The sequence below is a fragment of the Gasterosteus aculeatus genome, chromosome 1 (genome assembly GCF_964276395.1).
Source record: "Gasterosteus aculeatus chromosome 1, fGasAcu3.hap1.1, whole genome shotgun sequence".
Lineage (NCBI taxonomy): Eukaryota > Metazoa > Chordata > Actinopteri > Perciformes > Gasterosteidae > Gasterosteus > Gasterosteus aculeatus.
In genome coordinates this window covers 2,194,933-2,222,381 of record NC_135688.1, presented here as the reverse complement: position 1 = coordinate 2,222,381, position 27,449 = coordinate 2,194,933, and the positions used below count along the sequence as shown (strand labels likewise).

At 53.7% G+C, this 27,449-nt stretch overlaps 1 protein-coding gene across 4 annotated transcripts in view; it reads right to left on the bottom strand.

Annotated features, from left to right (window-relative positions):
• LOC120825194 (ephrin type-A receptor 4) overlaps positions 1-27,449 on the bottom strand; it is a 45,091-nt gene that overhangs the window by 1,733 nt on the left and 15,909 nt on the right. The window contains exons 4-17 of one of the 4 annotated variants that reach the window (XM_040186670.2): positions 21,788-21,943; positions 16,750-17,085; positions 11,711-11,835; positions 11,430-11,589; positions 10,438-10,549; positions 8,593-8,651; positions 8,018-8,131; positions 7,313-7,498; positions 4,342-4,403; positions 3,729-3,938; positions 3,479-3,628; positions 3,091-3,287; positions 1,942-2,100; positions 536-1,802 (exon numbers count right to left, since the gene is read on the bottom strand). In XM_040186670.2, the coding sequence (XP_040042604.2) occupies positions 1,688-1,802; positions 1,942-2,100; positions 3,091-3,287; positions 3,479-3,628; positions 3,729-3,938; positions 4,342-4,403; positions 7,313-7,498; positions 8,018-8,131; positions 8,593-8,651; positions 10,438-10,549; positions 11,430-11,589; positions 11,711-11,835; positions 16,750-17,085; positions 21,788-21,943 (2,141 nt within the window). In that variant the 3' untranslated portion in view covers positions 536-1,687. The remainder of the gene's footprint in view (positions 1-535; positions 1,803-1,941; positions 2,101-3,090; positions 3,288-3,478; positions 3,629-3,728; positions 3,939-4,341; positions 4,404-7,312; positions 7,499-8,017; positions 8,132-8,592; positions 8,652-10,437; positions 10,550-11,429; positions 11,590-11,710; positions 11,836-16,749; positions 17,086-21,787; positions 21,944-27,449) is intronic. The other 3 variants (XM_078107216.1, XM_078107220.1, XM_078107223.1) reach the window with 3 other exon arrangements.

Below are 27,449 nucleotides of genomic sequence, written 5' to 3'. Positions count from 1 at the left end.
AATATAGACTTTATCCTAATTATTATTAATATAGATCTTATCCTAATTATTATTAATATAGATTTTATCCTAATTATTAAATCCAAAATTCCCCAGTAGAGCTCAAACAGTTACTTGGTTGTGTGTCAATGAACAGAAAATTAAATAAATATTTCAATTTTTTTCTTTTTTCACAATTGACTTTTTTTCAGTCAACCGAACGTCTGAAATGTGATGATCTTGTGCTTTCATCCTTCCCCTGTCGCCTGGCGGCATTACTCCCGAGCTGTGGTGGGCTCTGATTGGCTGATTAATTCTTCTCATTAACACGCCAGCAGCATCAGCACCGCAGACTGATCACAGACTATTGATCGGCCTGAAGTGTCGCGGCCCAGTTGTTAATTAACACAGTTTCTGTAGCTGAGGGGGGCGGTGATGAGGGGGGGGGTAATGAATCTTTTAGGCACTCTGTGGCTTGACGTAGCTGATGCTTTTGGTGTTACTTTAATAGCCGCGGCTCACAGTAAAAAACAAGTGACATGGTATTGATCCTCACCTTCGCGGCGGTTTGAGAATCCCTCTGTGTATTTTCTTTTCTTGGAGATGATGCTGCTGTTGGTTCTGACTCCTTCTGCATCCGTGTGGACAATCCTTCCGTCCAGGTAAAAATCCCGCCAATGCGTTCCTTCATTCTCGTGTCCACTTAAGGGAAAGCCAATAGCGCCGGTACAAATGGCTGGTGAGGAAGAGTGGATGGTTCCTGCAGAGTAGGATTCCATTCAGGGGGGGGGGGGGGGGGGTGAATGGAAGAATCCAAATTGTGTGTTTTCTCAGAGGTTCGGGAGGACATTTGTTCGGGAAGACAGGGGAGTGGGACGGCTCCTCTGGAAGATCGGAGACATTCTTAGTCACGTCCTGAGGGCAACAAAAGACAGCGTCCTGGGAGAAGAACCAGGCCAGAAGGGAGCAAGAAACACAACAAAAAAAGCTCCTCGGACTGAGCTCCTCCGCCTGCACCTCGGAATCCAACCCGCAACCTCTCACAGATTCACTGTCTCCAAACGGCAGCCGGGATCCTCCATTTTGTCCATTTTTGATCAAACAGATCCAGCTGAGAGGCGGCGGGGGGGGGGGGGGGGGGGGGGGGGGCGGCGTGAGTCCCACAGAAACATATTCATGTACAACAAACACAGTCACAGGAAATCCCCCCCCCCAAAAAAAAATCTGCTCCAGATTATTCCAGAAAGAATGTTCCAGAAACAACACTCTGCCCGAGAGGAGGGCGGGAGGTAAGATTCACGTCCCTCCCCCCCCCCCCCCCCCCCTACCCCTGCCCCCCCCCTCACTTTCCCTTCCACACCATTAAAGGCACTCTCGGAAGCACTTTTCCAGCCGTCCATACGTCTAACAGACAGAAGCGCCACGTCCTCCAAGACGAAAACAACAACAAAAAAGTGGGCGAAATAATGAATGGTCTGATTTGTAAAAAAAAAAAACAAGTGCCATTTCCGTCCACTTTTTTTTTCTTCTTCATCAACAGCTTTTAAGATCCAATTTAAAGTGCATGGAAGTAAACTACTTCTTCATAGTTTATGTGTCTCTTTTTTTATACTTAATCTTTTTTGTTGGTTTATATAATTTTTTTTTAATAAGAAACAAAGTCCCTTTGCTTCCATTTCCTTTTTTTTTGCTCCTCGGTTTGAATCTCTCAGACGGGAACCATTCTGCCTTGGATCTGTTGCATTTGGGACAGCATTCCCTGGACGCCGGTCAGGATCTTGTTCTGGTGCGCCGCCATGGTGATGCCGATGCGAGCCATGTCCCTGCGAGGGGACGGGACGCCAACAACAGCCATATCAAACGAGTGTTACGCCATTATTCCTCCCTCATTTTAACTTCATCACAGTCTTCATCAGCTACCGTCAAAAGGACGTTTCCTTAAAACACCCCCACCCCACTCACTCCTGTGTCATGTGGACCACGGCCTCCGGGGTGGTGTAGCCGGCGGCGGTGAAGTTGTCGCTGTATTTCTCCATGCCGATGGCCTGCAGCCAGTCCTCCACCGTGCCCACCGCCGACGCCGCCTCGGGGCTGCCCGGCTCCAGCAGGGTGGTGTTGGGCCTGGAGGGTGGAGGAGAGGGAGAGGGGGGCGGAGGGGGGGGGTTAATTTCAGAGCACCAGCAGACCTCCCTCTTCATCCATCGTTGTTCTCTTCTTCTTCTTCTTCATCTCTCCTCAGTGTTGAGCATCTACTGTCTGAGTCTGAAGCTCTTTATTCTTCACAAAAGGGAGCACGAGACTCCTGAATAACTCCTCTCTAAAAAGGATTCTGCATAAGGATCCCTTTCCACTCACACACACACACACACACAGACACACACACGCACACACACACACATTCTGCTTTTCCCCCCTTTCCCTCTTGGAACAGTAAAAGCTGCATTTATAGGTTAGAGTTCTGCTAATTACTCCACGAGGACCCTCCCCCCCCCGTTCTCGCTCTCACCACAGCCGCGTGTGTGTGTGTGTGTGTGTGTGTGTGCGTGCGCGTGCGTGTGTGCGTGTGTGTGTGACACACACTCGTTAAACCGTTAAACCCCGACAGAATCTCACCCCGAGTCTGTAAACACACGCAGGTCATTCTCAACACGCTTAGCCGCTCGAGAGTAATGGTGTCGGACCTGCAGGGGTCATGTTTGTTTTTTAACTCGGCGTAACATGCTAATCCCCCCCCCCCACACACACACACACACACACACACACACACACACACACACCTCTTTCCTGTTACATTCCTGAGTGTATTAAAGCTAGTTTGAAAGATAGAGGGTGTTTGTGCTGAAAAGAGGCACACGTTGGTAGATAATGGAGAATGTAAACACACCAGTGACAGAGTGTGTGTGTGTGTGTGTGTGTGTGTGTGTGCGTGTGTGTAGTTGAATGTTGTGTATTCACTGGTGTGCCTGAATATTGTCCCCCATCCATAAAATAAAACAATCATTTTTTACGGGCTAGTTCTCCTGTAAAAAGTATTTCCCCAGTGGAATCTGTTGTGTGGATTGTTCAGATTAACTCCAGATGTGGATGGAAAGCCCCCCCCCCCCCGCTCACCGGACAGTGGCGTCCCCCCCGGTCCTCTTCAGGGTGTTGGGGTTGCGGATCAGCTTGTCCAGCATGTTGACGATCTGCCCGAACTTGGGCCGGTCGGCCCGCTCTCTCTGCCAGCAGTCCAGCATGAGCTGGTGCAGCGCCACGGGGCAGTCCATGGGGGGGGGCAGCCGGTAGCCCTCGTCAATAGCCTTGATCACCTGGAGGGGAGGTCAATGATCGGTTCGTTTGTTGAACGGAGAATTACAATCGTCTTTTTTTTTTTTTCTTAATTTGATTAAGTAACCAAGATGAAAATGACAAAGTGTCTTTTTGAGAAGGTTGGAACTGAGCGAACATTCCAGCCTAATTCAAGCCGCGTGTTTTCCACGTGTCATCGCTGCGGACTTACGTCTTGGTTGCTCATGTCCCAGTACGGCCGCTCGCCGTATGACATCACCTCCCACATGACGATGCCGTAGCTCCACACGTCGCTGGCCGAGGTGAACTTCCTGTAGGCGATGGCCTCCGGCGCCGTCCAGCGGATGGGGATCTTCCCCCCCTGCGATTAGAAGACGGGGCGGTATTAATGAGAGCCGACGAGGCGACGCGTGGGAGCGCGGCTGAGTCGCACACACACGCACACACACACGCACACTCACCCTGGTGGTGTACGCGGCCTCGGGGTCGTCCTCCAGGACTCGGGACATGCCGAAGTCGGACACCTTGCACACCAGGTTGCTGTTGACCAGGATGTTGCGAGCCGCCAGGTCGCGGTGCACGTAGCTCATGTCCGACAGGTACTTCATGCCCGAAGCGATTCCCCGCAGGATGCCGACCAGCTGGATCACCGTGAAGCGCCCGTCGTTCTTCTGTGGGAGCAGGTGTCAGCGTTGAGATGGAGGACGTGTAGGGACATTTGCACACATTTCATACATGTCCCACTGTTGGTTAGTTTCATAATGTTTTTTGTTTTTGATTGTTCAGCTAATCCCTTTTCAAAAAGCACGTGTTGGTATAAGAATGCCCAAAGATATTTGTGTCCCCCTTTAATTTACGATTGTCCACTTCAGTGTCGCAGCACTGAGCCTCAGCCTGGGAATCGAAGGATTAGTGGCGAATGTTTGTGAAAGAACGCTTGTTATTTAGGGAAGGGGGGAGTGTGTGTGTGTGTGTGTGGGGGGGGGGGGAATGGGGGAGATAAGATGAGATCGGCCGGCTCGGCTCGTATCGCTTGTTCACAAACACGCCGCACAGACAAGACGCTGGACTGACCCTCAGGAATGCGTCCAGCGATCCGTTCTCCATGTACTCCGTGATAATCATCACTGGCTTACCTGGGGAGGGAGGGGGGAGGGGGGAGGAGAGAGAGAGGCAGGTGATTATAGAGCTAAGCGATGCACATCACGGCTCGACGCAGCGGGTTGGAGTGTGTGTGTGAGAGTGTGTGTGTGTGAGACCATCCATCTCTGTCCCGTGGTGATTTAATTAGCTCAGTGTTACAGTCGCCCAGACGTCCCACTTACTTTCCCTCTGCACACGCAAAGGCATCTCGCACGCACACACTCACACACGCACACACACACACGCACGCGCAGCGTGTTTATGCAAATGTGACGTGACGCTGGACGCGTTATCCAGAGTCTCATCACGGTCGCTCACCCAGAATCCCTCTGACTCGCTATTTATGTCACTCACTGTCCCTTTGCCCCTTTTCTCCTCTGCCAACTCTCCACGCATCTGTCACTCTCCCGCCGGCTCCTCTCTGCTGCTCTCCTCTCCCCCCCATTCCGGCGACTCCTCTCTGGCCTTTTTCACCTCGTCCCTCTGTCCTCCCCTCTCCGTCTCGCTCGGGAAGCGTCTGTGTCTTTATCTGAGCTCGGGCAGGCGGCGGGGAGGGCGGACAGTCCCTGGTGGGCTTTGTCTTTGTCTCTTAGGATGGGTGGGGGGGGGGGGGGGGGTATCGGTCATGAGGAGAGAAAAGGAAAAGCGAGGGAGGCTTGTTCTTGTCCCAAAATGGCAGGGAGATGGTGTCTAACCAGCCGTGGCAACAACACATGCTGAAAGAAAAGTCCCCCCCCCCCAGAAGAGCCCACTCGCTCATCTCAAGGTGGACGTAAAAGTGCTGACCAGAGCCTAGTGGGGGGGGGGAGGGGGGGTCGTGTGCAGATCTCCAGCAGAAGGACATCTGAGAGCCCGCCGGGTCTGGAGAGGGCGGAGCTCCTGCGCTGCTCGCCAAAAGGCCACTCCCTCCCCCGCTGCGTGATTGGCACCCCATTAATCACGGGCCGATCCGGCGATGCCCCCCCCTCCACCCCCCCAAAAAAAGAGGAAGTTGAGTTAAAGTTGGGTGAGAGAGGGGGGGGGGGGGAGGGAGCACTTCTTTGTCAGCCATCTTTGTTCCCTTTGTCGCCCGCCCCGGGCCCCGGGGGGGGGGGGCCGCCGGTGATTGACAGCTCCCCAATCAAGTCTGAGGAGCGTCTGACCTGCGACCTTAAAACTCTCGCCTTGCCGGCCCCGCCCCCTTCCTCCCTTCCCATTTGCATGCTAATTCCTTGTTTACTGAATACGCCCTGCCGGCTTTGGCAATGAACTGTGGGCCAGCGGGCCGATGGTCACCTGCCAACCAAACGGGACGGGGACAGCAGGGGGACAATATCGGCAGAGGGAGGGGGGGGGGGGGGGGGGGGGGTCTGGCTTTTCAAACGCAGATCTCGCTTTTTTTTCAGTAAATTAGCACCCTCTTAGTTCATGTAAATCAGCTGTTACACATGGCTGGATGTTAATTACACACGCGTGACCGAAGCGTAGAATCCACGCAGCCTGTGAGAGACCGTTTTCTCCTCATTTAGGTATTTCAGCCTCTATTTGGAGTCCCTCCGCAATTAATACGGCTTAATTGTCTCTGTTGGACATGCCAGCAAACTGAGGCCAGATTGAGAATTCCTTTCAACGTGATTGTAGAGGGGAGGGGAGGTGGAAGGGGGGGGGGGGGGCAATTCAAATAATGGGTTTTTAATTGATCCAACTATACGACACTGTGTAAAAATCTCATCTGCCCAGAACCTTCTGCCAGGTCCTCCAAAGTGAGGTGGATGGAGGAGGTGAAGCATCGGTCTTCTTGCTTCGGCGTCATGTCTCGCTCCACCTCGCTCCACCTCGCCCCGCCTCGCCCCGCCCCCATTCAGCCCCCGGCCCGGTACTCCCGCCTCTGTCTTTCCTCTAATCAGCCCTCAACCAACCTTCCCGTCTCCTCCCCTCCGCATCTCGATCTGCACCTTCCCAACTTGCTCCTTGTCTCCGGTTTCTTTTTCGTTCCTCCCATCTGTCCGCCTGTTTTTTTCCCCCCCTCTCTCTCTCTCCCTGCCTCTCTCTCTCTCTCTCTCGGTCTGCGAGGTCACCCCCCCCTCACCTCCCTGTGTCATAGGTGATAAGCAATTCTGCCCGTGCTGCTGTTCACTTTCAGCTCCGGCCGGGCTGCGAGAGTGTGCGTGTGGTGTGTGCGTGCGGTGTGTGTGTGTGTGCAGTGACAGTGGGGGAGACGGAGTTATCTAGCGCAGATAGAAGCGGGCTGTTAGTGTGTCACGACGCATTAAAGCACTTCATCCATCTACCCGAGAGCTCGTCGGCCATGGCAACACTCACGCACACATGCGTGCAATCAAAGGTGCACGGACGCCAACACGCACACACACACGCACGCACACTATACACGAACACCTCCGGCCCTGACAGAAAGCACCGGGGGAAGGTGTTGAAGTCAGAGGGCGGGGGTGAGGGGGGGGGGCGAGGGCAGAGGGGAGGGAGGTTGTGTGGCCGAGCAGCAGCAGATAGAGGAGGGATAGGGTATCACTCCCTAACCCCAAACACATTTACAGCTGACATCATGATTAATGAGCCTGGTGCCGCGCTACAGGGTCTGTTCCTGGACCCATTAGACCCCCCCCTCCCAACAACCCCCCCAACGCCCGGCTACCACAACTCCACTTTCCCACCCAGGCCGGATCCCCCCTTCCATCTGGACGAAGCCCACCTGGGGATACCCCGGACACACGTGCAAAACATGTCCGCAGGTCTCTCTCCAGGCCTCCAGACGGCGGACGCTGTCTGTCTGTCTGTCTGTCCTCTGGCCGTGCAAATGTTATCATTCCGACTTCCTTTCTCCAGAACAGTCGACGGTTTCTTAAAGAGGGAAACGTGCCCCGGTCGCCCGAATAGAAGGTAAACCCATTAGAAGCGTACATACATTTGGTCACCACGCCCTCCAGGTGAATGATGTTGGGGTGGTCGAACTGGCCCATGATGCTGGCCTCGGACAGGAAGTCCCTCCTCTGCTTGTCGGTGTAGCCGGCCTTCAGCGTCTTGATGGCCACGCAGATCTCCCGCTTGCCCGGCATCTTCAGGCGGCCGCTGCAGACCTCGCCGAACTCCCCTGAAATCAGGCACGGTTGGAAAAAAAACGTGCAGCTAGAACCCCCGATAAGAGCGCAGGGATTATAAATCACATCGCAGGACGCGGCGGCGTGCGTGCGCGCGTGCAGGTTAGAAGGGGTCTACTGTTTTGACATCGATCAGGGTCTCTAATCCCTCACCCTCCTCCTCCCCTCGCCCACTGGAGCGGAGAGAGAGAGAGGGGAAATGGGTATTGATTCTTTCTCTTTTCTATTTTGTCATTGAACGACTTTTCTTGGCCACCGGAATAGAACAGACAACGTATTCAGCCTCCTCAGATTTTTATTTACTCGCTTTTCTACTCGTTGACCAATTGTGCTTTTCTGAGAAAACGGTGTTTCACATTCACAAAAGGTTGCACATTAGAGACATTAGAACATCTGCATGAAAAGTAAGTAACGGCACTGTTCTGCCATTAGGTGGATGCTTTTATCCAAAGTGTCTAACAACATGCTACAACAACGCATTTATAATAAGATGAAACAGCGCCGAGCCTCACCGATGCCAATGACTTTCTCGATCTTGATGCAGGAGGCGTCGATCTCTTTGGCGAACTCCCGGACGGCTTGGTTTGGGTCCTCGTAGGTGAAGGGGTCGACGTATATCCGCACTCCTGGAACGTTCGGAACGACGGGAAGGAAGCAAAAAAAAAAAAAGCAAAAGAGCAAAACATGAAGGTTAATTTATTCCCGCGAGTGCGCTCCATCTGTTCTTTATTTCCATCACGCTGCAGGCTACACCGCCTCCTTTCCTCTCCCCATGCCTCCCTTAACACTCCGACTCCATCGCTTTGCACGTCACCAGTGAAGATGGAGCCCATTGACCTGAAACTATTTGTTTTTCCTTTTTTTTTTTGTGGAACGCAAACAGCAACACTGATGACTTGATAATGAGGCGTTTGGAGCACGTTAGGATGCAAGTACATTAACTTCAAAAATAGTCTGTCCCCCCCCCGCCCGCCCCCTGCCCGCCCTCATTTTATGTGCTTCATTTGCGGTCTGGCGTGCACGCACACGAACACACCTGCCAGCGCTAATCGCAGAGCGTGTGGGTGGAGCGCTGACGGCGACTTACCTTGATGCAGGTGCTTCTCCTCGTCTGAGTCCTGCTTGGCTTTGCTGTATTTACTCCTTCTGGGGGCAAAGAGAGCAGGGCGGTCAGCGGCGATTTCAGTGCGACAATGAAAAGTAAAGAATAACAAGGCAAAGTGTCGCGTGTAAGAACAACAAATTATGATAATGACGGACCGCAAGTGTCAATTTCATGACACTCGTAATTAAAACTCAAACTCCAAACGCACTTACACGTCAATTTAATTATATGGAGAGGCGACAAAATCACTGATTGCTGCTCAGACATTAAAATCCTGGTTTGCTATTAATTAATCATTGAAATTAGCTCATTACTGAGACACAAACTGTTTTTGAACTTAATTCGATTGTTAAGAGTTTACTTTTTGGTACTTTCTCTTAGTTGAGGAGCTTGAAGCTTGAAGAAGATATTTCAACATTTCTAGCTGATACGCTTATTAGCATCCTATCCTAAGCGTTGTGTGAGAAGACTGATACCAACAAGGGAAGGGTTAGCTTAGCTTAGCACAAAGACTGGACACAGCTGGGCTGAGGTCAAAGCTCCCCTCGTTAGATGTTTTCTCATCTGCTGAATTGCGCGCAAAAAGTGCAAAGTATTGTTCATGTTTAATTTTTTTTGGCTTGTGCCGTATTTGTTCCGGTGGAAACCAAACCAACGCGGACGTGTCCCCTCTAAGGTCCCGTATTCCCCTGAAGGTTCCTGCAGGGCGCTGAGCTTACAGCACAAATCAATCCGAGAAGAGACGCACTTCAAATCCCTGCGGCCGCCCGGCGCCTGTGCTCATATTGATGCGTGGGGTCAGTGGCGGAGATGACCAGATGTGCCAGACGTTGCTTCTCCTCTATGGTTGTGTAATGATGGTAAACGGGCTGCGTGATTACAGCCCCTCCCCACAGTCACCGGCCGGCCCGCCGGGCGCAATGACACCGGCCGTCACATGCATACAAAAAAAGGCAGAGGCAACCACCTGCTCGGCTCGGGGGGGAGAGAGGCAATCACACACACACACACACACACACACACACACACAACCCCCTTCACTCCTCATCATTCTCAACACCAACGCACACATGCAAATGGCGCTTAGCCTTCCATACGAAGAGGCACACTCACACATAAAGGGATCAACGGATGCCCATAAAAAGGTAGGAATCAACACACAAACCTTTACCCCCCCCCCCTCCGTGCCACCACACACACACACACACACACACACACACACACACACACACACACAGAGTGTGGTTAACACCCTGAGGTGAGGCGGACCCATCTGCATGTAATCCCATCTGTGCGCCGGTGCTTTGTCCCGCTCGCTGGTTAACACCCTGAGATTGGGTCACTGCAAATCCACCTGATGCCTCTCCGGCTCGCCCCCGGTCTCCGTTCCGTCTGCTGCTTTTCATTCCCCCGCTCATCTCATCTCCTCTCTCTCCCCGCTCGCTCGCTCGCTCGCTGTCCTCGCGCCGGGGCGGCAGGCCGCAGCGGGAGAGGAAATGACTGGCGGTCGGGATTTCAGCCACCAGGCGAGCGATAGAGGGAGCCGGGGACGGATGCGAGAGGACAGCGGGAGCGAGGGGTCGCTGATTGCATCTCTTCAGCTGTCGCGGCTGTCAATCACGTCTCCGGTGTGGCGATGTCATCACTCATCCGACGCGCGCGCGTGTGTGTGTGTGTGTGTGTGTGTGTGTGTGTGCGCTTTTGAGTGACGTCCATCTCCCCGACAGCTACATTTACCCGGCGCTAAGCAAGACATCCCCTCGCCCGGGAGGAAAGAGGGACGGACAGGAAGCAGGGACGGGGACAGGGGGGGACGGGGGCGCTCACCTGCGGCTGATGACGAAAGCGCTGATGAGGATGATGAGGAGGACCACGCTGCCCACCACTGACACCAGTAACACCGTGGAGTTTGCCCCGTCGCCGATGATGGGAGCTGGAACTGAGGAAAAAGGGAGGAAAGATGGGAGGACGGAAAAGGGAAGTGGGGGGGGGGGGGAAAGGGGAGAAAGGGGAGAAAGGGGAGAAAGGGGCGACGGTTGGGGAGAAACAAAGAGCAAAGTCAATATCCCTGCGGTCAACCGAGTCGCCGCACATGAAAGAGCCTGTTTACATTCTGTGTTTGAACCCCCCGTCCCCCGTCCCCCCCCCCCCCCGTCCCCCTCACACTTCCTCCCTGTGATCCTCCGCTGAGACAAAGCCGGGCCCATAATGATGTGTTCTTGACCACGTCGTTATCACGCGCTGCCGCCGCTATCTGCATTACAAAGGGGACAGATGGACTCGCCCTCTCGTCAAGTCATGATCACCCTTTGAAACGAGTCAAAGAGGATTACTTCCCCCCCCCCCCCGCTAAAATAAAAAAAAATTAGCGGCAATGAAATCCTTTGTTCCGACTAAGGTCGTGCTGGTGTTAAAGCTAGCTTGATGCTAAAACGGGCTAACCACGACTAAATGAAGGACAATAAAACGACTTGAGAGGTGTCACCAAACGGGGGTTAGCGACGGCAGCTAGCATTAGCATAATTTGTCATTCCCTGTGTGGGTAGCTTTTTTGTTGCGTTGAGTTTGCGGCTGACAGCAACGATTGGAAAACCGGGAAACCGTTGCCCTGGCAAACACAAACCTTTTAAAGACATTTAAGTGAGAAGCTAAAAGCTGTCAGAAATTGTCATTAGTTCGAACTCATTAGTTTGAAACCTTTGGCTGTCGCATCCACTGAGACTCATTGAAAAAATGGAAGCTACTCAAGTCGCCGGTCAAAGAGACAAAAATCGTTAACGGTGCAAACCGGGCCTCCCGGCGGCGAGCCTCGAACTCACCGGAGTTGGTCATGAACTCAAACGGGCCGCTGAATTCCCCGTAGCCGGCCGCCGTACGCGCGCGCACGTGGAAGACGTAGGAGGTCAGCGGCGTCAGGCTCTTGATGTCGGTGTTCCTCAACGAGGTTTTTATGATCCGGTAGCTTCTTTCATTTTGGTCCTGAGGACGGCGGGCGGTAGAGAGAGAGAAAAGGACACGAGTTACAATCGGTCGCGGCCTCCATCTCTGAGCTTCTTTCATCAGCAGGAAGTACTGTATGTCTCCCACGGGGGACCCTCACCTTCTCATAGTACTTGACCTCGTACTCCAGGATGACCCCGTTGGCTCTATCCGGCGGGTGCCAGGCCAGTGAGATGGTGTGTCTTGTGATATCCTTCGCCTGGATGGACGTCACCGGGGAGGGAGCTGGAGAAATGATCAAAGCAGAAGGAAAAAAGCTGTTTGAGCCCACTGCTTTCTCCGGTCCTCCGGTGTTATTACTGCCTCGGCGACACCAAGTCTGTTTTGTGTTTCTCTCCCGCAGTAAATCCACCACTTTCTTTCGCTCCAGCTGAGAAAGTCAAAACGGCCCACAAGGCAATCACTTCCATTTGTCTTTTAAATTTGGCCTCCATTCAAAATGGGAGGCCTTTTACGAGCCCGAAGCTGGAGCGTGTCGCGGTGCTCTACCCCTGAACCGTAAAGAGTGATCCAATTTCCTTCTCGGGGCGACGCCGGCGCCTCAGACGCTTCTCTTAGATGCGCAGGTCACCCCGGGAAACCCCGCGCAGCTGCAAAGTCCACCTCAGAGGGCCCGAAAAATGAGCTGCACGCCTTTTGCGTGTATTTTTTTTAATTTTAGTTTTCCTTTGTCTCCGTGAGAGCAAATCAATTGGTTTTCATTAAAGCTCCCAGTGAGCCGTCTTATCTGGAGTCCTTTTCCGCTGCAGCCGATAATGAGGCCCATATTTCAAGCAGCCGCGCTATCTCCGTTCAGACGCCTCTAACGTGTGTGACGGTTAAAGCACAGATAATGGCCCACGCTCGCCCCCTCCCTCCGAGTGCGCCAATGCACAAATCAAACCTCGGTCTTCGGGGGCGGGTGACAACGCTGTGAAATTGGGTCATGGCCACCGTGGACGCTTGATATCTATGGGCGTGGGGGAGGAGGTGTCGTGAACAGAGAAACACCTGCACACGCTGATGGAGCTCTGACTGGAGGAGAGGCCACGTGGTGGAGGAGGTGGAGTTAGAGACCACGAAGGACAACTCAGGTGTGAAAAGACCTCAGACACAAACATGCAAACGCACCACGATAAATAATACTGGTTTCTTAGTCCTGCCTTTGCAAAGTTGTGCGTGAAGGAAACAATTCTTTCTGGTAATGTTTTCCAACTGGGTCTTATTAACGTAACATTATCTCCGTGGTTCTTCACTGAAACTTTATTGGACGATATCCAATAATAATATTTCGTGAAAAGTGGACCAGGGGAACTGAGGGTTGACTTTCCTGGAATGACTTGTTATTTTTGAATCAAAGGGCTCAAGTCCAAGCAAAGTCATGAGTCCTTATTGTCTCAGATACCTTTTGTCCCGAGTCCACACCTCCGCCCCCCATGACAGAACAACCTCAATCATCTATTTTTCAAAGAGCAGAACAACGCACTACTAAGTATTAATAATAAATGTAAAATATACATTTGCACCGAGCTTCTCATTGTGGCCTCTGATCTTACGGGTTCACGAGATGGAATCTTTGACCTCTGGTCCTCGGTGCCGTAACCAAAGTCGTTCCAGACCATCTGCCTTTTAAAAAATTACAGTGGGATGATTGATGAGGGGTTCGCTGTCCACCGATTATGAGTGGATTATCTCGGACATCATATACATTCTCATCACTTTGACCAGGGGCTCCAGGGAGCCCGGCCTGCGAGCTAACGCTAACAAAACCCCTGCTTTTAGCTGGGGATTGAGTTCAAACGGGCCTGGAACTCAAACGCCGGCCTCGGATTGGATTTCAGGGGGGTTGAAGAGACGGGTGTGTGTGTGTGTTGGGGGGGGCAGAGGGTTTGTGACTGGTAGCGGTTGAGATGGAGATGGAGAGGGATGGGATTGCAGACGTTTCTTGGTAAATAGATTAACCCAAGGTTGTGTAATCCTGTTGGCCTAATGTGTTGCGTCTCAGTTAAACAATTAGACGGCGGCCATTTGTATCCCTCCAATCAATCTTACCCCGGCAGCCAGAGCCAATTTGAAGGCCCTCCTGGGGCCCGACCGGGGACGCTCCGGCTCAGACAGAAAACCCCCGAGGGGGTCGCAGGCCCCCGTGCCCCACGCGAGGTAATCGGCACATCCATCTTTCCGCCAAAGATGACAGATATGGCGATTTAATCGTGTTCTCCTCCTCTTGTTGCATTTTTTCAATTTTTTTTTCCCCATCCACTAATGTGAGGATAAAGATGAGTGATTTTCTGAGTGGTCCCTGCTGAGGTTTCCAACGCGAGGCTGCAAGGTTTAACACAGCCAGGCACGAGATCGCCGATCCATCAAGCGTTCCTCTACGTCTTTTTAAGAGGGAATTAGTCAGAGGAAGAAATATCGTCAAGTTATGTCGAAACCACGTGCGTACCGGGCGAGCAATGCTTGACGCAAAGCTAAACCTGAAACGTTTTAACGCGAGGCGGAGACTTGGGCCGACGATGCTGCACCACGGACGCCTCTGGAGAGGCATTTAAACGTGTGGGGCAGATCTGCAATTTCTTACTGCCTCCTCAACGCGTGGGCAAAGGAACGCTGGCGGAATGATAAGTGTGGGACGCGATGAATATTCAGACCTCATTTTCAGTATTGTGTGCTCCTGAAAAAAGGAATAAACGTCTTTCACAGCCTGCAACACACACACACACACACACAGCAACACAAATGACCTCGTTACGCAAACGGAAAGAAAGACACTAACACAGAAAAGCACACACCTAGTCCCATTATCTCACGCTATGCGCGCACTATGGCAGAGTTGTCGGTGTAGTTCGGTCTGTGGCGGCGCGGGGAAGAGAGGGGGTGAGGGAGTGAGGGGGGGGGTGCAGATTGGAGTCGCCAGATTTTCCCGCCAGCCGAGGAAAAATATCCGTGGAGGGAAACTTGTGTAGAAAATGGCTCCCGCGTCCAATACCGTCCACCGCGCCGCGAGGAGCCCGCTTCCATCTCCCCCCAACACATTTCCACATGTACGGCACGTATGGAAACACACACACACACACACACACACACACACACACACACACGTGTGCGCCAACGGACGGGCCCACACACACACGCTCCCTCATGCACTAATTCACTTTTTAGTCGCCTAAGCCTGCCAAGTATTTTGTATGGAGACATAAACACCCCCCCCCCCTCCCCCAAAAACATCCATTTACAGCCAGAGGTCAGCTCAAACCCGGACCCCACCACCTCCACCTCCCCCCGCGCTCCTCCTCCCGGGTGGAAGGGTTACGCCCCGGCTGATTTACGGCGGCGGGGTGGTTCGTTGGCGAGACGCTACAAATCTGACCTCTTGGTGAACGCACCAACGCGTGCTCCGTCACGGATGCGTGCAATTCCCCCGGGCTCACGACTTCATTGCTGTCTCCGCGGGTTCATGTCTCCGCTGCTCCTTCGTCCATTCCCCCCCCCTCAAGACAAAAAGACACATGGAACAAATCGTCCACCCGGCCGGCCTCGCTTCTTCCCGCTCTCCGGCCCCCGAACGCTGAACTCTGAGAGGCGGTGGCAGGGGGGGCGCGTATAAATCCTAATAAAGCTATCGTAATAAATGTGTAATCCGCGGTGTCGGGGGGGTGACGGGAGGCGGCGTGGGGTGAGAGGGACAGCCGCACATGACTGGCGGGATTACCGGCGGCTGAAACCGGAGCTTCCAAAAGCCCCCGACCGAGCATTAGGAATCCAATCAGTCTGGAGCTACTCTCCTTAACGCGCGCACACGCGCACAAATCGGAAGGCGCACCAGCGGACACGCGGAGGACATTGCTGTGTGCAGTGTGCAGACCTTCCATCCACGGATGCATTCTGCGTAAAGCATTTTCGCATTTTGATTTTCGGTTTTGGCACAAGTGCAAACACACCCACGCATGCACACACACGTGCATGCACACACACACACACACACACACACACACACACACACACACACACGCACACGCGTCGTAATAGAGCTTCCAGCTGCAGGCTTCATATATCTAATCCTGGGGAACAGTTGTGAAACATGCACTGGTGACGAGCCAAAGGTAACATCATCTATATTTGAAGACTCAGAGTCAGCAGATTAGCCTTGAGCAACCTCGCAGGGGGGGTTCCTCTTATTACCTTACCTCCTCTTATTTTGAATCCACGTATGGGAAGGGGGGGGGGGCCTTGCGCACCCCTGTGCTGGTGCAACCGCGCTGTTGCGGCCCCTTCCATTCACCGCCATCTCCCTGACACCCCCCCCCCCTTATAAATCAAGCCGCTGTGTCCTCATATTGGAGGTCAGAAGGTATTCACTTTTTTTTTCCCTGGGATGGGAATTAGTGATAAAAAGGCACTTTGCTTGCCACCCAGGAGCAGAGCAGTAAAGAAGACCGGGGTAATGATAAGTGTGTGTGTGTGTGTGTGTGTGGGGGGGGTGCAGAGAAAAAGCCGGGACGTAAAAAATCCATTTGCACAACAACAACCGGCTACAAACTGGCTAAATGACAAAACAACGGGAGGCGTTGAGCCCCCGGACCAGCGCTGGAGGATCCAGGAGGATCCAGCAGCATTTGCAATGCAGCCTCCACAGATCAATACAACTCATCTAATTCATTAGCTCCAGAGCCAAATATAGCACGTTGGCTGCTGATCTCCATCCTCGACTCCTCGTGCCTAATTATGCAAAAGCGAAAAAATACTGCAGAAAATCATCTCCCGCTGAAGATAATCCGTCAACCTCCTCAACAATCAACCAGCCCAACCCAAATTATTCACACTTGTTTCCACATGCAGACTGCCCCTGCCAGCCCCCCTGCCAGCCCCCCGGCGAGCCCCCCGAGCGCCTCGTGTAGCAAAACGGGTCTCTGTGTCGAATACGAGGATCAAAAGCTTCTGAGGGGATCTGGAAGAAACGATTGTATCTGTCAGCTGCTGCTTCCAATCTCAAAAAGATAACCTGCAACCGCTGGTTCAATGCACGGTCAGGCAGCGTTTCTTCAGTCACGGGACCCCGGTAAATTACCACAGGTAGTCATGGTTACCGAAGACACCCCGAACCCCCGAATCGACCCGAAGGCCCCGCGGTCCGGCGTGCGTGAGCGTCCCTCTTACCGGCCTGGTTGGTGGTGACGGTCACGGACACGGCCTGTTCCGGGCCGGGGCTCTGAGGCGACACCCCGTTCACCGCCCACACCTCGAAGGTGTAGTTGGTGTGGGCCTGCAGCTCGTTGATGGACACCTTGGTCCCCTTCAGGCTCAGCTGCTGAGGGCTGAAGTGGACGCCGTTGCCGCAGGCCTGGCAGCGCCGGCCGTCGGGCCCGCAGCGCTTGCACACCACGTTGTACGTCAGGTCCAGGCGCCCCCCCGAGGCGAGGGGCGGGCTCCACTCCAGGTTCACCGAGGTCTCGTTCACGTTGGAGATGAGGTGGGCGGGCGCCGACGGAGGGCCTGCGGGGGGAAGGAGAACGAGGTTACTAGAGGCGGTTGGTGGTCGGCCTCCGACCGGTCAAGATTCCTTCCACAAATTAGAAAGTGAAAACGTATAATTGACTGCCCCCCCCCCGTGTTGAGGCTTCTTGAATTCCCTTTTAACGTCCTCTCCATTACGGCGAGGGAAGGTCCAATTTCACCTCGGTTAATTCGGCCGCGTTAGCCGAAATCCGATAGGCCGGCAGCTTTCGTCTCCCCGTTCACATGGGGGGGGAGGGCCCGCTGCTAACAGTGGGGCTTCATGGCGCCCGCTCAATACCCCTCGTTATTAAACCCCCCCCCCCCACCGTCACCTCCCGGTTGTAGCGATGTGTTTTTACTTGCACCGCTTTCAAACATAAGCGACGGTAATTGACTGAACTCTCTCTCTCTCTCTTTCTATCTCTGACTAATGAAGCGCACGCCAGCGGGCCGGAGGGGGGGGGGGGGGCGGTATGAGGGGGGGGGGGGGTCGATGGGGGGGGTCAGGGTGAAATATGAAAGCTAGTCAGTGCGCAGAAGAATCATTTCACAACGGAAATTAATTATCAGCGTTATTTTTGGAGGGGCCGCGTGGCAATGAGTGATTTCACTGAGACGCCGAGAGCAGCCGAGGGGGACAGCGTGTGTGTGTGTGTGTGTGCGTGTGTGTTTGTGTGTGTGCGTGTGTGTTTGTGTGTGTGGAGGAATACGTCGCGCTTTGCTTTGCCGCATCTAATGGAGACGTGGATGAATGTTTGGGCTGAACATCGGCTGCCGGAAAGAAGACGGGAGGAGGACGGAAGACAAACACCGTCTGTTCATCCAGGAAGCAGAAAGCCTGTGATCGGGGTGGACGGAGGCGGGAGGGACGGGAGGGACGGGAGGGACGGGAGGGACAGAGAATGGATGGTGGCGAGAGGACACGGAGCGCACGGTGCTAAACTTTACCCCGTACCCGCCCGCGGCTTGAAAAACTATTAATAAATTCCCATTAAGGATGAAGAAAAGAAGCTCTGCCCCTTTTCTTGCTCCTTCACCTCCTCTCGGTGTGCGTCTCAGACAAAATGGGAACAATGGGAACAAGCGACGGCGTTTCTAATGAAGGTGCTTAGCATAACGTGTATATTTATTTATATATATTAGTGTTACTTGGTGAGTTGCTAAGCTAAACGTCTCCAGGCTCCAAGGTCCAAAGGGTGCTCACGGTCATTCATCTCCTTCTTCTTATCTCACTCTTGGCAAGTATTTCTCGATACCGAGGAAGTGTTCCTTTCATGTGATTGTAATGACCTGAAGAAAGTAGATAAAGAGACGTGCGTGTGGAATGTACGCACGCCCCCCCCCCCCCCCCACCCCCCCGACCCCCCACGACCCCGTGCCCTCCACGCACAAACAATCTACCGTCAGCCGTACCGGTCGCTCTCCCAGAATGCACCAGCGGGAGCGTGGGAGAGCCGTCAGCTGTGACTGACACGCAGTAATTAATCCTGAGAGGGGGGGGGGGGGGGGGTTGCGCCTTAAAATGCACCTTTGCGGGTGTATTCGGGGTGGGGGGGGGGGGGCTAGAAAGTCTCCCAAAGAAGAAAGTTTGCAATTTGGTTTGTTTTTCCGTTCTCGAGGCCTTCATTTTTCGTCGCTCCCTGGCTTCCATCTCCCCCTTTTTCTATCTGTCTTTCTCATTGCTATTGGTGCCCCCCCCCCCCCTCCCCACACCCGCCCCCCCCCCCCCCCGCCTTCATCCCGCTCTCCTCCTGTCTCTCTTTCCATCAGTGGTTGTTAGCCGAGTGTTGTGCAGGTTAAAGTGGCCACGGCACCGAGGCCGCTGTTACCATGCGGCTGGGATTCATCCAGTGCCCTCCCCTCGGGTCCCTCCCGACCGGCGTTCATTCCTCACCCCGTCCCTACCCGCTTCCTCCCCCCAAAACCGCCGCTAAGAAAACTGGGAAAAAATCTGAGAAACCCATCAAGGACCAGGAGGAAACCCAAAGCGGAGGAACAGCCACCTCCTTACAACCTGAACACAGCCGGGCCGCCAGCTCCCTCGGCTTTCTGTCCCTGGTCCTCATTACGCCCCTCTGGTGTGTGTCTGTGTGTGTGTGTGTGTGTGTGTATTTATATTTATTCATGTGAATGGCCTTTTTGGCTCCAAACACATTTTCTATCCCTGACTAAACTGTGTGATCATGGATTGAATGAGCTGCTAATTGGGTTCATTTGGAGGTATTATCTACCTGATGCCTTTAGGAGAACCGAGCTCATGTTCTATAAATACCCGTGGGCCCTTGACGTTGACCTTTGTTGTACGGTGACCTTTGGATCTTGGCAAAGTGTTTTTTCAAACAAAAGACGTTTAAAAGCAACAGCGGTTGGATGCATATAAGGGACAATGGAGGCGAGCCAGGAGACACAGAAGCAAGACGTATAGAAACTAAGTTAATAAACCGCAGAAGAAAAACGGCGAGAATCTGTTGTTGTTTGCCACGAGTGGCCGAGCGCGTTCAGGTTCCTCGCGTACGAGCCAAGTGTCCCGTGTTCCGACGACGACGAGCCGCTCAAAAGGAGCAGCCAGTCGCACAGTCGGGGGATTATAAAACATCCAGTTTTAATCATCGTCGTGCATCGCTAGACTCCGAGCTAAGAGAGGGGAAAAGTGTTTTCAATTACTCCCCCACACACACACACACACACACACGCACACACCCAATTACCGGAGATGCCGGCTCTTTCCCAGCCTGACCTTCAGCGAGGCAAACTGGGAAATGACTTTTAAGGAGGGATTTATTTTCCCATCGTATGCTCAGCTCGTGAGGCCGTGTGGGTTTTGAGAGAAAGAGGGTGAAAACAAAAAGTGGGTGAGGAGGCGCGTGTGAGTGACAGCTGTAATTACCGAGGCCGAGCATGTGGGTGAGGAGCAAAAAAAAAAATAGAAAGAAATAATAACGCAGGAGGAAAGTTAAACGACAGACGGGGTGAGAGCTCAAAGTTCAACTGTTGGCCCGGCCGACGAGGCGGGTCAAAGGTCGCGGAGGGAGGCGGGCCTGCGTTGCTGGTTGCCGGGCCGCGGAGACGGAGACGGCGTGCTGGAAGCAGCCGGGTTAACCAGCGGCAGCGGCAGCTGTTGCTCGCGGCAGCCACTCAGATGCCTCGCCGACTAAGTGGACGATGGCGATGAGCCCTGAGGTCGCGCCTTAAAAATAACACTCTGCATATCGGTGATGTGGGGGGGTGGGGGGCGGATTAGTGAAGCTTAGGCGTTCATTCACGGGAAAATCCCATGTGAACATCATTCACATTTTGGAAAAACCAGACGTTTCTCCTGTGATTCCTCCTCTCCAGCGGTAGAGGACACGGCGCCCATGCAGATCCCCTCTTACTCCGTAGGTCAGCGTACATGAAGCGCGTCTCCAGCTACGCCACTACGACGGATTCTTCATACACTCGTTTGGCTCATTTCGTCTGTTTGTTGAGTACAATCGAGTAAACAAACCTGCAGCCCAAAATGTGGAAATGGGCGAAGTGGCTCTCTTGTTAAATCCAGGGTACGCGGGGTGAAAGTATTTGATATTGGAATGCGACGCCGCATGGGGAGCGACCCCTCTTTGGACTTTATGCCTCTCGGATGACGTCTCGGTGCGTCGCTGCACCGGCCGATGAATCCGCAGGAACCCGAGCGGTCGTTTCGGGGAGGGGGTGCGGGGGGGAGAAACGCGAGCCGGCTCCGAGCTGAGCAGCTTAACAGATGTTCATCGGTTCAAAATTGCCAAAATTGCTTCATGGCGTGCACCCGGGCGCATGTGCGCTCTTGTTTTCCCGGGGAAACGAGAGTGTGGGGGCTTTGTGCTTCTCTCCCTTTGGTTTCCTCCTGTGTAACATTTCCACACGCGTGAACTCCCAGTTCTGTGACTCGGGAACAAGGTCAGCAGCGTTGTTAAAAACGATACTCGCCATCGCAAAGTGCGAACCGACCCTTGGGAGCTAAAAAGCTCTTCTTTCCGCTTAATGCAGCCTTCTCCTCGTTGCCACCTCGCCCTCCTCCTCCTCCTCCTCCTCCACTGCATCTCATTAATCCTCTCCCTCCATGCGCAGCAGCTCTTCGCCCGCCCTTGTTTTTCCCTCCTTTTCCCCGCTAAGCATCACATCTCTATTTTGTCTTCCTCCTCCTCCTCCTCCTCCTCCTCCTCCTCCTCCTCGTTTCGCCGCCTCTCTGCGGAGGACCGGATGCGAGACGCGGCGGTTTATACCCTCATTAGTTCTCTGTCACCGTGACTGAGCACTAAATACCACCTGGAATCAGGAGACGCCTGTTAGACCAGCAGCCTGCTCTGCAGCGTGTGTGTGCGTGTGTGTGTGTGTGTGTGTGTGTGTGTGCGTGTGTGTGTGTGTGTGTGTGCGTGTGCAGAAAGGCTGTTGCTGCGTGTGTGAAGAGGGTAATTCTGGTTGACATTGACATAGAGAGAGAGGGGGGGGATCCATAACCATGTTAAGGCAAAAGCAATCACTCTGTGTGTGTGTGTGTGTGTGTGTGTGTGTGTGTGTGTGTGTGTGTGTGTGTGTGTGTGTGTGTGTGTGTGTGATACTTGTACAGTTACGGTCGCCTGCTCGGACTAACATCTGATCTCGTTGTGGCTTTCTGAAATATGACTGTAGTCCCGCATGCATCGGCTCACGCGTGGGTGGGGGGGGTGGGGGGGGTACTTACGGGTGCAGGGCATGGAGGCCGGGTCGGTTTCCGAGCGGAAGTACCCCTTGTCGCAGACGCAGGAGGTGGAGCCCTCCCTGACGGAGTAGCTGTGGAGCGGACACTTGGCGCAGGAGCCGTCGGTGGCCAGAGCGCGGAAGTAACCGATCTTGCAGGCTGGAAGATAACGGGGACAAAGAGCAGGGGGGAGGGGGGGGGGGGCAGGGGGGTTAGTTTGCCGTTTATGTTCAGATATTTCAGTCTGGAGAGGAAGCTGGTGGAAAGGAAGGGATGAACACAGTACCACGGCGAAAGGACTTTATACATAAACCTCGGTTCTGTTAGCGCTTCCCACCAACAGCTAACGCTAACTAGCTGTGCTGCCACGCGTTGTATTACCACACGTTTAACATTCACACCCTGCAGGAAACCACTGGTCTCCATCTCCAGAATCAAGGCACGGACTTCTTTCCAAATAGCCTCCATGAATGCGGCGTTTCATGTTTTTGTCTAGTTAGCGAACTCGCGAAGAACAAAATTGCTCTCAAACAAATAATCCCCCTTAAATGATCCGTACCACACCAGAGGTTTAGATGAGGTGCCGTCTAGTATTTGCTAGACGGCGTTCGATTGCAGTAGATATCAAATTGTTGAGAAGAGGAGAGCTTTCAGATCTCGCCCATTTTCCACCAGTTAGCAACAAGAAAGAAACATGTTGCCCAGCGGCTTCTGCTTCTCCCGCCTGATTCCTCCCTTTGTCCTAATTTTCCATCTCCAGCGCTCCCTCCCTTTTCTCACGGACCTGCGTTCTATTATCAATAAAACAGCGGAGGAGGAATGAAGGGCACTATTTCCTTTTGGCAAAAAGAGAAGATCAAATAACCACCGGTTGTCTTTCTCACAGATTTAAGCTTTTGCTCAATTGGCAGCGACTTGGATCGGCGATGAAACCAGAGGCGCCGGCGCTTCGGACCATTTAACAGACACTTGGCACGACAGGAGCTCCGTCACTCCCACGGAGTTTCTTTTGCCGGAGACCGACCCCCCCCGCCACCTCCCCGCCCCACCTCACGCACACACACGCCTCGCTCTCAAACTGCAACCCAAGCGACACTTTCCAACTCTTGGCGACAGTGCCCGCCTTTTCTTCTGAGTGACAGTTTGATTGGAGGGCTCGTGTTTCGAGGAGTTTCTCCCCCTTTCGTCACGTTTCCGCGGGCGGTCGGGGCGACGCCGCGCGGGGTCGCGTTTCGCCCTCCGAGCGCTGAACCCGGGGACCGGGACAAAAGAGCATTTCTCCAGAAGGCGCGGCGCAGATTGGAGCAAAACAACCTGTCAGTCGATGAGCTTGGCAGTGGGCGGCGAAACGGCATGGGGGCCGGGGGGGAGGGGGGGGGGGACGCAATTTAATACCCCATTTATGTCAGATGATTTCACACTAACGGTCTGCGTGTGGAAGGCGTGGATCATGGGACCCTTCGTACAAAGGGACAGTCGCATAAACCAACTCCCACATGTGGTCACCGCGCGAAAAAACAAATCAGGCCGATGTCTAAACATCCGGGTGGAGGTCCGTCCTCCAACAAAAACACACGCCGCATCGATGCCGCCAACGCGCTCGCACGTACAGAAACAGAAAGGGTTAGAATGCCGGGAACTCGCTGTCTCGGCGGCTCTTTGACCCCCCTCGCTCTAACCGCTGGATTAGGGCGGCGTGGGGTTCATCCGAGCCAGTCCAGCTGCCACCCGCGGTGCCATTCTTGGCCCCGCTCCCACTCCCAGTCAATCAGTGCTAAATCCCTGCCGCTTCGCTTGCTAACGCTAAGCTAAGGGTCCCTTTGATTGTAGCCCGCAGGGGAGCGTGAAGCCTCCGGCGCTGTGCAGAGGAGAGAGAAGAAGGTGGGGGAGAGATTAGCCGGGAGGAACTTTGTCTCATCTCTCTGTCTCTAAAAGCAATCTCTCCGAAGAGGTTGTGACCGCTTCAGGTGACAAAACACAACGTTTTTGCCAGGGTTGTTTTTTTTCTACATGTGCGCTGACCAGGAGGGGGGTTGAGACCGGGGGGTCGAGCAGCTGCCTGAGACCGTGTGCCCTCACTAAAACGCTGAAGGGAGAGTTAATTGAGTCCCATGCTTCACAGCCTTCAGGCCTGAGCCTCTTTAGAGAGACGCTAGTCTAAGAGCGCCCGCCTCAAACTGTGCACGCTTGATGAGTTTTCCCCTTATTAAGCTGTCCCGGAATTACCTCACAACCCCCCCCCCCCCCCCCACCTCCCCTCACCGGCTGCCAAAGACTGTTTGGCGAACTCCAAATCCCTCTCGCTTCATCATCTTCATCTGCGTTTTTTTCTTTTCTTTTTTGAAACAGAAATGGTTTGAAAACGCGATGTCAACGTTTTGAGGCCTTGTTTACAGCAGAGAGAAGCGGCGGAGGGAAAAGAGAGGTTGGAAATCGGGGGAAAGCTGCAGGATTTGCTTCCTATTAGGAGTGTGTGTGTGTGTGTGTGTGTGTGTGCGTGTGTGAGGGAGGAGACCGCAGTAGTGGGTGGTCCAAGAGGCCGTGGCTTCAGAGAGGAATCTCCCTGAAGACCCGCTGGATTTATCACCGTCAGGGCCGGTTCTGACAGACCCACAGACGCAGGAACTCACACACGTATTTAGTTCTTTTCTTTTTATGGGATGTGAGCTGAGAACGCTCTCATCGCATCCTCTCATACGGCTCTCAAATGTCTCACGCAATGTGCCCACACCATCTTTTTCATAGTTTTTCATTGCCCCGCCGCTCACTAACTCGCCTGTACTCTCTTTTCTTTCTCCCACCCTCCCTCTCTCCCTCTCTCCCTCTCTCTCTCGGCAGGCCTCCTTTCAGACAGAGACGGGTTTGTCAGGTGCCAAATCCCTGAGCCGAGGGATCAAAGGCAGACAAAGAGGCCGGTGACTTACTGTTCTCCTCTGGAAAGGCAAAAAAAACCTGAACCCCCTCATAGACGTCGCATTCCTCCCCTCCTTTTCTCCCCCAGCACCCCTTCTCACCCATTCAATCCTCTCCTCTGGGTTTAGCACTTTTTCTTTTCTTCCTTTTGTCCGCCCCCCCCCCCCCCCCCCGCTTTCTATCTCCATCCCTGTTGTCTCTAAGATGAAGCACGTCTGGTCAGCAAGGAGGGAGGAGAGCGACGAGGAAGTGAATGAGAGGAGGATCTGCTGGCCGAATGCTGGTGATACAGTGACGGCCGCCACTCAACAGAGCATCCAGCACGCATGAGAGCAGAGCTGCGCTACAGTAGCCATCCCGAAAAGAATAAACGCCCACAAAGGCTGTAGGAATATGACACACACGGCGCACGGCGCACAATACGTAGGCCTCCCCAGGCAGGACAATCAACCGTCTTACGCTAAAAAGTAAAGCGAGTCGAATTGGGTTCAAGCTGCGCCGTTTTCCCTTCTTTTCGAGCCGGCACTTTGTTTTCTTTGGGCGATGAAAAGTTGGGTCACTCTTCTTTCGGTCTTCTTTCAACAGCGAGCGCTCTTCAGGAGAGCAGGCGTCCTCCTCAGAGACGCGCTTTCAGGTGACTTTCAGGAAGGAGTCTTCTCCTTCTCCTGCGCCTTGAGGAGCCACAGAATCCCTATTCAAACCCCCCCCACCCCACCCCCCCAGTCAAAGGCCTAAATTAATATTTTAGACATTGATATATGTACCCAACAATGAACGGATACAGATAATAAAAGAGAAAGAATACCTGAGCCACCGGCATGTTAGCATTGATAACTAGCCGCTGACCGTTAGCATCTGTCACCAGAACAGCAGCCGAGCGGAGCAGGTTAAACTCATTATCTCCATCGGCGGGGGGGTTATTAATTACCTCCGGCCCCCCCGACGGCGACACGCAGCCACACGGCCAGCGGAACCCATCAGCGTGATGGATGAGGGACACACGGCCGCCGAAACTGACCGCCGTGATTGATGAGCAACACTCGTGACACGTCTTGACCTTGACCTGAGTTGGGCTGAGGGGTGGCGGGGGGCGGGGGGGGGGTCATACTACTGGTATCGTCCGTATTAAAATGCGGGGACACGCTGACGATCAGCTGCTGATGCTGGGGGGGGGGGGGGGGGGGGGGGCTTTTGTCAAATGGAGTGATGATTTATAACGGTATTTTTCAGCAGCACCGATCCATCAGGGCCCCCCCCACGCCGCCGCCGCCCCCCTCATTACGTTACATTACTCATTACGTCCGTGCCTGACGCACAAGGGCGCCAGAGGCACCATTAAGAGACGCACAACCGCACATGAATCGTTCTTTTCATAGAACGCGTTAAAATCGCCAAAACACACCAGAAGTGCTTCCAGAAAGGTGCTAATTTCAAAACGGATTGTGTCGGACCTCTGAAAGCCTAACAAACCACTTCCTGCTGCCAGTGGTATCGGATAGCGGAGGACGCACTGTGGCGCCACCTTTACTGTTGCATAACAGAAATATTGTTGTGAGGACTTCCTGAGGACCGAGGTCTCCACGTTCTTATTGACACGTAGGCCTCGACTTCCTGCCTAATACCTCCACCCCGGCCTCAAGAAGGAATATTAGTACAATGGACGTATATCCGAGTATTGCACTCGGCCCGTCCTCGAAGAACATGAGCGCAGGGAACGAAAGGACGGGAGACGGACGGGAGACGGACGGAGGTATTCGGGCAGCACACAGACGCATCTTTTGTTTGGGGAAGCGCTGCCTGACTGGTGGAGGTGAACGGCGAGACCACTCAGATTCCACTCTGGCACCGCTGCAGATCCCCGATGGTGGCACCACCCGAAGCCGGGCGCCAAACCTCCCCCCGGGGGAGGGGGGGGGGGGGGCTTTTGTGCCCTGAGATTGGCACAGCAGGCGGGTGGTGGATTATAATTCAAGACACACAGGACAGAAGACACATACGCAAACATGCACACCTGCGCGCTGTCAGGTATGCACGCAAAGCCCTTCAAAAGGCCCTCTGGACTACGCGGATGCCCTTTGCACAACCACGCATGCATGTGCAGACACACAAAACGACACAAGCTGGCTCGGTGTGAGCGCGGGGACGACGACGGGAGGTAAACAAACTCCAACAACGTATTGTCTCGGTCAATTTCCCCGAGGTCTCCAGGGTCTGATGTTGGGCATTGCGTGTGTGTCTGTGTGTGTATCTAGCATGCCTTCCTGACATTGTTTACCATGAAAAGAGCTGCATTTCAATACAATTATGACAAAAAGGCAGAGGGGCGGTGGCCGGGGGGGGGGCATGCTAATGCCGCTGCACTCGGGGACGGGAGGAACCGCAGTGAGGAGAATGGGTCAGAGAAAAGGGGGCCGGTGTGAGGAAAACGCACACAAACGCACACTAAGAATAGGTGAGCAGGAAGGGGAAGGCGATAGGGAAGCCGCCTCGGTGGGGCCTCATGTCCAATGCGGTAAACAAGTGCAAACCACGCGTCGCACTGGAGCACAAACACACACACGACATATTGCTGAAACCCCCCCCCCCACCCCCCCCTACGCAACTCAGACAACACAACTGTTTGGTCAATTTAATGTGTTGACTTTACTTTTATTCAAGCTGCCGTTGCACGTGTTGTGTTCTACAGCTGGGCCAGTAATCAATGTCGTATAGATTTTGTAATAGCAGATGTCATGTGGGATTTGGTTATTGT